The sequence below is a fragment of the Buceros rhinoceros genome, unplaced genomic scaffold (assembly GCF_000710305.1).
Source record: "Buceros rhinoceros silvestris isolate BGI_N320 unplaced genomic scaffold, ASM71030v1 scaffold36664, whole genome shotgun sequence".
NCBI classification, from domain to species: Eukaryota; Metazoa; Chordata; class Aves; order Bucerotiformes; family Bucerotidae; genus Buceros; species Buceros rhinoceros.
In genome coordinates, this window is record NW_010410784.1 from 42,825 (window position 1) to 52,599 (window position 9,775).

The 9,775-nt window shown below is 49.1% G+C and overlaps 1 protein-coding gene across 1 annotated transcript in view; it reads left to right on the forward strand.

Moving 5' to 3' along the window:
* The window catches only part of LOC104493104 (calsequestrin-2), a 32,305-nt gene extending 30,763 nt beyond the window's left edge, over window positions 1-1,542 (forward strand). The window contains exon 11 of the mRNA XM_010135730.1: window positions 865-1,542. Within this exon, the coding sequence (XP_010134032.1) occupies window positions 865-1,071 (207 nt within the window). The 3' untranslated portion in view covers window positions 1,072-1,542. The remainder of the gene's footprint in view (window positions 1-864) is intronic.
* The last annotated feature ends 8,233 nt before the right edge of the window (window positions 1,543-9,775 follow it).

Below are 9,775 nucleotides of genomic sequence, written 5' to 3' on the forward strand. Positions count from 1 at the left end.
GGGAAAGAGGCCTACCCAGGCGTTTACCCAAGGAACCTATAGCAAAGCAGAGAGAAAATCTTCCATTTCCAGGCCTCAGGGACCATCTAAGCCACTCTCCTTGTCCCTGTATAACAGCCACAATTTAGACAGCATCCTCCAGTTTACGGAAGTAATGCAGATGGCTGGGGAGAAAGAGCAGCGGGCATCTGTAGTCCAGGGCGCTGGTGTTTCTCACCATTCTTCAGCTGAGGCACGGCTGAGATGATGGGAGCAAAGGTTCTTCCAAGAGAGGAACCACTATCACATGTGCTGAGTCCAGGGCAACATCCTGAGGCAAAGGTGATGGTAAAAGAGGCTGGGGAGAAGGGGTGCTGACAGCAGAGTGTAAAAGCTCACAGGAAGAGATCCCAGAAAGGCTCTGGAAGAAAGGAGGGAAATGCTGTGACGTCCTGTGACCTGAGGTAAAGCAGGGCGAGCTGGCAAATGTCTCTTTATGCAGACTTGAAGTCCACAGAACCAGCCAGAGAGGGTAGGGACAATGCACGTTGCTCTTGCTCACAGGTGTAGGCAGTGCAGGAGAGGAACAGAACACGGGTACAGATCTAATCCAGGGCAAACAGTACCACATGCTCGTGTGAACCCACTGACCAGGCCCCATTGACTCTAGTCAGAAGCAATAGCACTTCAGGGGGAAGCGGTGGTCCCAACACACGGGCAGAGAGACATCATGGCTGAGCCTGCCCATAGGCTGTGGCAGAGTGGGAGCTAATGCCACCATCACCCCTGCATCCCACCCGTGGTGAAACCCTTACCCCCACAGTGAACCCAGTCTGCTCCCTGTGTCTCTGAGGGTGGCTAATTCCCCGTCACCTGTCCCTGCAGGCTGACAGCATCTGGATGGAGATCAGAGACGATGATGACCTGCCCACAGCTGAGGAGCTGGAGGACTGGATAGAGGATGTGCTTTCTGGGAAGATAAATACTGAAGATGATGACGATGACGATGATGATGATGACGACGATGATGATGACGACGATGATGATGACGACGACGATGATGATGATGACGATGATGATGATGATGACTAACTGTGACTCTGTGCAGTTTGACTTGTGGAGGCTGAGACGCCTTCCCCTGCGGCAGGTCCCTCCATCAGAAGACCTGTGTTTGAGCGTCAGCAAGCACCGCTGCTCCTCTTTCCCCCCTGCCCGCTCCCCCTGCCCCTGCCCTTGCCGGGACCCTTCAGCCTGATTCTCAGTGGTGCTGAGTCACTGGGACTGCCCCTGTGGTGGGTGGTGACTGCAGGCACCCAGCACCGCTGCAAATCATGCCTCTTTAGTAAGGACAACAGGAAACGACAGGGAATCTGCCCCAAGTGTCCCAGGACAGGAGAAAAGCACCTGCCAGAGAGACACAGGGTGCCAATTTGTATTCTCCATGCTCATTGGCCCAGCACTTAACATCCAAAGACCAAATCTCACTTCAAGACATAGGGAAGGCCACTGAAACGTCCTTTTATTAAACACAACGCCCTTTGCAGCTACTCTGCCAAGACCACTACTCGTTAACATGCTAGGAGCAGCAAAAGGCTTTGGGAGGGGAGGAAGGAAGGTTTTAGGGATGCTCTGTACTTCTTCAGTGATTCCATATAACAACAGGAGCAGCAGCTCTGGCAGTGTCTGGCAGCACAATGCAAAACCAAACACCACGGTCCCCGTCTGAACCTCTTTATTCTTGAAAGCTGAGGCCAAAGATAGGGCGAGTGCAGGTGGTCTGATATGGGACATCAAAGCTTGTGAGTTCCTGAACTACTGGAAAGGCTGTTCCAGGTCTGAGCCCAAACTCTTGAGGCTGAAGATCATGGCACTGAGCCAAACTGCTGCTCTTAACCCTAAAGGAACATCAGAGCAGATTCCAGGTCAGTTCCAAATGTCTGCAGCCAGGTCTGGGCTAGGCCTACCTTCCCTTTCACGTGCGGAAACATTAATAGGCATCCACCCTGAAGCCCTCCTATTCCCCATGACCTTCCAGCTTCAGCTGACTTTTAACTCAAAGCCTACATAGCATCTTTTCCTGTGACCAAGGTGTTGGGAGGGAACGCATCTGTCCAACAACATTAGATGCTGGATAACATGTGATAGGCAGCGAGCAGTGGAAGGTTTCAAACTGTTTAGCTTTTAAGTATTCAGTTTCAAAATTACTCCCTGCTTAGATACTTTGATGTCCCATGGTAGCCCATGAGAAGCCTCTGAGAAGGAGCTCAGGATGCCAGTTCTCAGTCAAGGGGGTCACTTACAAAGCAAAGGGTCAGCAACTCAGTCCTGGCGAGCGCAGCACCATCCATGTGCAGGTCACTGCGACAGTGTTAGGTCTCCCTGCTTTCCTTACGCTGGCAGATTTCAATTGTCTTAGCTTATTAGGTTTGACAATAGTGCAATGAATGGAGAGTTTGGAGATAGTTCTATCTTCATAAATACATTTATAAATATGTTCTCCAGTTGTTCAGACTTGTTAGCATAGGTAGGGTGCACATGTCCTCTCTTGCTACAGACGAAAAACGTTGTTCTGACCTGTCTGATTCTGATTTACATCAGAGGTAGGTGATGTTAAGGGAAATAACAGTGCAAGGGACAGGAGAATCAGAGCTCGTTACATGAATGTGAATCAGCCTAATGAGAAACAAGGTTTACCCGCTCTATATTTCCTTTATCAGATGAACTGCAAAGCAAGATTTTATAGATTTTTTTTTTTCCTATATGTTGATCGGTCTCCTTGACTCTCTCTCTCTACACTAGCTGAAATAGAAATTTTAAACTACTGGTATAAAAAAGCTGAAGTACTGATATATTCCTATGTATGCCATATCCCCTTGGAGGAAAGTGCCAGCTGGGTATCCATATATCTCTATGTATATGAATGAATACTGTGCTTATACGGTGTACGACCATAGACCATGTTAGCTCCTCACTGAACATCAAAGGCTCAATCCATGCTTTCAAAGCACAGCCTCGTAGAAGGATAGACAGGACAGCAAAGTCTCTAGGTCAGCTATTTGAAAGAAGCCCTTTCTTGCTACTTTATGATGCATAAGCAGTCTCTGGAAGGCTCGAACCAAGTGTGTTTGCAGAGACCATCCTCCTGGATGCACTGGGGTTATGAACAATTCAGCCCTTTCCCAGAGAACCTGGTGGAGACTTTCCAAAGCCTTGAAATGCAGTGCGCTCAGCTTGGAGGTCCCCTCCTCTCTTCCACCCACGCACCCCTTTCTCCTGGCCAGAGGGGCATCCAGCACCCTCCTTCTGCTCCTTCAGCTGTTTCCTCGAGAGGTTTGCTGGAGAACCCCAGCTCAGAGAGAGGGAGCAAGTGGGACTCCAAGTCCCATTGACGTACTTGGGTAAGAAGCAAGAACAGACAAACCAGCCATTTAGCAGTCTCCTTGTTTGTGATTTTCCCCTCCTGGGAAAAGTACTTGTTTATCTTTACTTTGTCAAAAGACTTTGACTCCTTTGACAAAGGAGTCAAAACATGTGGTTACACCTTGCATAAGGTCATGGCCTGCACAGGCCCCGCAGCTTCAGCTCAGTCACTGCAAAGTGCCATGAATTTCTATAAACATGAAGGAAAAACGCAGAGTTACTCTAGTGCCTTTCCTAACCGGCGCTAACCGTCTCTGGACATCCCGATCGCCTGGGTACTTTCCATGTATTGAAATGCATGCGGGGCATTTCTATTCTGATGTGCCCCTCTCTAGGTGCTCCCAGAGGCACAGTGCACACAGGTGGAGCAGGCAGACCCTGCAAATGGCACTGCCGACACCCTTACGCACTCAGGAGCTTCACAGGCATGGACACATTTCAGTGCATCAAGCAACAGAGCTCTGGGGGAAAAGAAGATAATTAAGGTAGCGATGCTGAGGCTTACACAGAGGGCACTGAGGCTGAGCTCATCCTGAGGCTGGTGGGCTGGTGTCAGTGGTTTATGGAAAGTTTCCCTGGAGTTATGAGAGAAAGGGCTAATCCTATGGCGACTACCACTCCTTTACAGGGCCAGCACAGTCCTTGACTGGGCCACCCTTTCTCTCTTTCCTCTTCCCCTCATTACAGTTTTCATCATTCTCTTTGTCCATGAAAGGGAACTTCTTATCATCAGCTTTTGGCATAAACACATAAAAAGTTAAGAAAATGTTGCAGCAGAGAAAGGGTTGCAGCAACAATGATGAGTAGGCAGTGATTCCGTTCTCTTACAATGCCTTCTCTGCCCTGTGATCCAACCCCTGAATGAGGCAATACTCCTGTGAAGGAGATGGCAGCCTGAATTTGAGTGTCTTCCTTGCAGGGACAGGTAAGGTAGTGATGGGGAGGTATCACACACAGGACCCCAGGCAGAGGCACTCCTGGGCATCTCTGCCAGAAGTAGGCATAACTTGTATTCGAAAGGCACTGGTGGCTTTGAGGGGCTAAGCCAGCCTCACCCTGCCCTCTACACACTGAAAAAGAGTATGTTTAGAGGGGAAACCAGGAAAAAAACTTCTTTATTTAAAAAAATAAGTTGTGCATGTGGGCAGCACTGAGTGTTTCTGCAGGTGAGTCTGTTAAGACTGTTGCTCTCTTAGCAAACAGTTCTTTTTCTCCAAAGTGTTAATGAGACAGTATCAGATGGGTCTTAATACACATAGAACCAAGGAATCGTATTTTGGCCTCATCCAGCATCCAGCAAGCGCTGCAAGCAATTAGTTGTTTGAAAGTACCCCAAACCCTAGCCTTACCAGCCCTAAGGACAGGGAGGAGCCCTCTCACAAGTGATATGTGGCAAGAAGCTGACATCATATACGACCTCCTCCCAGCCCTCAGGCACAGGGCCAGGGGCCACAGAAGAGGGACTTGTTTGGTGTGCTGTACCACAGGCCACCCCGTGCTGCTCGTGGGCGATGATCACAGGATAGGGAAACCATCAAGAGCCACATAGAGCAGCCATCATACAGAAGCATGGAAGAGAAAGCTTCTGCCCTTGCAGCAGACCCAAGGACACCGATGGAGAGGCTCTGCGAACGTGAAACTCGTCTGAGCTAATGTCAACAATTTAGGAAACAGTTCCAGCAGAGGACAAGGGAGGCACTCCAGAAATCACAGATTACTCCATATTTTCAGGATCAGTGTTTTTTGTGCCATTTCTGAGGAGAGGGGAGAGGCTCTTGTGCTGCCCCTGGGATAGGAATGGCCCTGTAGTGAAATGAGAGAGCTCGGCTGCTCTCCCATCCCAGAATGAAGCTGATCAGCCAGATGCCAACACACACAGCCAAGGACAGCAGCTGCTTCTTGGTGGCTGCCTGCACGTCGTACTTCAGAAATGATTGATTCATTACTGAAACCAGACAAAAAAATTGCCTTTTATTACCAGGGAAATAATTAATTAGTCAGGAACATATCAATTCCCAGCTGCTGCTGACTTGCAGTCCTGTGAAAGTAAACCAGGATCACATCTGGATTTCTCTCTGCCCCAGCAAAGCTTTGTCTTTGGGGAAGCATCCACAGAGCCAGTTGCACACCTGGACTTGAAGGGCTGAAGAGGGTGAACAGATGACAAGTACCAAGGCCCTCCAGGGCAAAGCAAACTGCCTCCCGGTTGCTTTTACTGCCCAGGTACATCTACACCGGGCAGTGCACCATCATCCACTAGAAACTGGAAGCAGCAGAGCACAGCAGAAAGGATAATTAATCTCAGTAATGAGGCCCTGCCAGCAGGACTGACTGTGTCCAACTCAAGACCTAAGACTGTGTGTCAACCCGCTACACTGCAGCATCCCCTACCTTTTCCCCGCTCTCTTGTACCACCTGCATCCGGGCAAAGCAGCCCTACACTGCCAGCCAGGGGATGGCTCTCAGACCCGTTTGCAGAAGATGTCTAATGACACGCACCATGGGGCAGGGTCCAGGGCAAAGCCAGCCATCTTGGCCCAGCTCCCAGAACACTCCCTGCCAGATTTAAAAGGTGCTAAGCTATTTAAAGGAGGGGGAAAAAAGCTACAGAACTTCCTTGCAGATCCGCTTCTGGAATCAGATTACAAGCAGCTTTTGGGATGGAAAGAAAGATCCTCCCGGTGCCTCTCTTCCCCCTTTCACTCTCCCCTTGAGCATTTTTCTTGCTGAGCCTCTGCGATGAAGGAGATCAGCAAAGCACCACTCAAAGGGCTTCTGGTATTGTCCCTAATGCCACAGAAAACAAGATAAACATAGCTTTTCCACCTTCTTTTCTTCCTTTCTGACTTATTACTCTTCTGGTCCTTACTGGCTCCCCTAACATTGTTCTCTCTCCACTTCTTTCTCTCTCCTATCTATCTTCCTCTTCTCCTCCACCCACCCCAGCATATGGTATCGAGGGTTGTTTAAGGACATGGCCCTCCCCTACCCTTGGCTGCTTGAGCTCATCCCCAGGCCAAGACAACAGCCTCCCTCAGGCCACTGCCAGAAACCGGCTGTGGTGGAGCACCCCCATGCCACGAGCCATGGCTGTGAACACAGGGAGGTACAGTATTTCCTTCTAAAGGAGAAAGCCGACTGGACAAGGCTGAGACTGGCTTTGCTTTTTAGGGGGGCAGGTGGGACGCGCCTAAGGTGAAGCTCTTTCACCAGCCTGGGCACCGAGGAAACACCAAGATTTATTTTCCCATTGTTTCAAAATCCAGGTGAAGAACCATCACCCTGTGACCAAGCCCCAACTGTGCTGCCACTGTGAGAAGAGATCAGTAGCCCCCATTGCCACCAGCAATCACAACAGCACGCCGCCTGAGCAGAGGATAAGCAGCATGACTTCACACACGAGAAATAAGCCCTGAGGGTTAAACAAACTGAGATGAGATAGCTGTAGGGGTTATCCCATACTTCAACAGCAGCCAGAAAGCCAACTACCTCTCTGAGAAGATCTGTCTGAGTCCTGACCAAGCCCTCCGTCAGTGTAGGTAGCAAATGACTTAAATAACCACGGGTGGCCTCATCCTCTGCTTTTGGATTTGGAGGAAGCTCAGTCTGAATCGGGTCCCTCCCTGAGTAACACAAGTTAAAATAAAATAATGCTTGGCCGGAGAGCAGTCTAGAAATTTGCCTGGTGTTAGAATTTTGCTTTCAAATTCAATCCAACACGTCAAAGCCCCACTCCTCCTAGCAACTAAGAAAGAGGCTATAGAACAACTTAAGTAACTAAATGTTTGAAGAACATTATAGTCCCTGCAAAATGAAATTGCTGAAGGAATTTGCACGGCTTCCCACAGTCTAGTTACTGAATTACTAAACCAGTTTCTCCCAAACACTTACAAAGCAAAATTGTAATCAGCTGTAGGATCTGGTATTATGAGTACTCAAGAACAAGCTTTTACAAAATAGAAGCTAAAAGGTTTGCAGATCTGTTTCACGTCTGTGATCCAGACGTAATCAGCTCCTCCTCATTCCCTCTTTTAAAGCATGCCCACAGCATCAGACTTGTGCTGAAGAGAGGTCCAAAGAGCTAAAAAGTTATCAGTGTCTCTTGAAGCTTCCAGAGAGGCTTAATCAAACATGTTTTATCAAGAAATCCCTGCAGTCCATGCATCCACGTTTAATTCATGCTACCTTTTCAAGTAGCAAGGGAAAAAAACCCCGAAAACAACCAAGACTGTAAATGTCTAAGCATTTGGAAGCCTGATTTTTGCCCTTAGAAGAGACTTAAAATGTTTCAATTTACAGAGCAGCTTCATGCCTAGAGCAATTTGTGGTGCCTCTGTTTTTAAAACCTTTGTACCTTCATGTTTCTAAGGGTGCTGGAGGCAAAAGCCACACCCAGTTCTCCAAGGTCTCTTCCACTGACTTCACATTGCCTCCTTGTCTTACTGTCTCTCTCGAGGTTTTCCTACTTCCTCAGTGCTTTGATACACAAGCAAGGTGGACACATTGAGCCATCCTAGGTGCACATTCACAAGGCAAAAGTTACTTTCCTTCTTCCTCTTCTAAACTGTATTTAGTGCTGCCCACACAGAGCCCAAACGTGGCTTGTTCCCTTGGTCTTGGCTGGGGGCTCACCAGCAAACAACCACTCTCCTCCCGTGGGAAGGACCCACGGGCTCTGGGAAGCTGGCAAGCAGCCACTGTATGAGGGCTCTTGACGTTCCCAGGTGTTTTGCATTAGCTGAGCTGGAACCAGAGCAAGCCCCAAGTCATGTGCAGCAGTGGCCACCTTCACTCCATTCAGCTCCCCAGATTTTGGGGAAAGATCAGTTCAGGGCTTTGGAGCAGGCTGGCAGTCTTGCAGTGGGCCTCCACCTGATCACAGACCACTGTATAAGCAGTAGTCAGGAAAAAAATCCAAACCACCCACAACCTTTTCCAAGTTTGTTATGAAGGGGAACAGGGAGATGGCAGATGGGGAGAAACAGACAACTTTCTTCCCACTTGAAGTATCCTCCATTTCACCAGCAATGTGTCAGCATAAACCAGGACACATACAGCAGGGCTGTAAAACTTGTTACAGCATTTCAAAGCAACTTGGGAAACCTTGTTCATAGATAGTGATTTATGCATATGCAATCACTCCCCTACACCATCCCTAACTACATCCGCAGACAGCTATGCACAGCGCTCTCTCTTCTCTCAGCACCTCCTGACCTGGCAGTGCAGGGATGCGCATGTGAAAAGGGAATGGACACCCCTGCCCCAGGGGATTATCTGTCAGTACCGGAAAGGACTGTAACCTAAACCCATCACCTTCCCAGTCCAACATAAACTCAGGAGGGGTGTTGAAAGACAAACCAAACCACTCTGCTTGGCCAACTCCCAACACACCTTCCCCTCCTGCATGCTGTTGTGAGACACCACATCCTGCTGAGAGACCCCCTGCCCCTCACACCCACCCATGCCTGCCCCTCGCTCCAGTGCTCTCTGGAAGCCCTAAAGTTCAGACCCTCTGTGTACCTCGCAGGAGTCCAGACCTGGGAATGAGTGTACATCACGTACATCAGAGTCAGTACATAGCACGGGGAGAGGCTGTTTTGAAGCCCTGCCCACCTTCACAGCCAGATGTCGCATTGAACCATTAATTTAGCTAACAATATTGTACGGTGGCGTGTTGCTAGTGCCTCACGCAAGGCTCTAGAGTTGCTTAAGGTGACAAATTCCTTTCTTAACCCATTTGTTATACCCTGACTGCCTGCAGCTCCTTTGCCCCACACCTCCCCCATGAATTCCCCAAAACTGGTGTTTCCTTAACCATGAGGCCTGGTCCTATCAGTCATATCACCTACTGGGGGTCAATTGATCTTCTCACACATTGAGGCCAAGTTGGACGGGGCTTTGAGCAACCTGGTCTAGTGGAAGGTGCCCCTGCCCAGTGCACCTAGCTGGAGCTAGGTGATCTTTAAGGTCCCTTCCAACCCAAACCATGCTACTATTCTATGATTCAGCCACAGTATAGCCAGGTATTAGCTGCTCTATCCCAGCAGCTGTTGCTGTGCTCTTTGAGGGTAGCCACAGCCTTACGGTCAGGAAGGTCACTGCAGGAGAAGTATCTCCTTTCTCAGGTGATCCCAGTCTAGTACATCCCTCAGGCAGAAGGTGCTTACCTCTTGTTCTGCATGCTGGGTCCCTCCAAGTGTTGTTTGCCAGTGAAAGCCTCCATCCCCTTTCTGTCAAAGGTTTGGGTTGTTAATACTTAACATTGCACCTGAGGCTCCATCACACCTCAAAGACCCTTGCAACTTCAGTGGAAGATTTGGCCAAACCAGAACAGCACCCTCAGCTCTAATTTCTGCTGAGCTGCACAACACAGTCC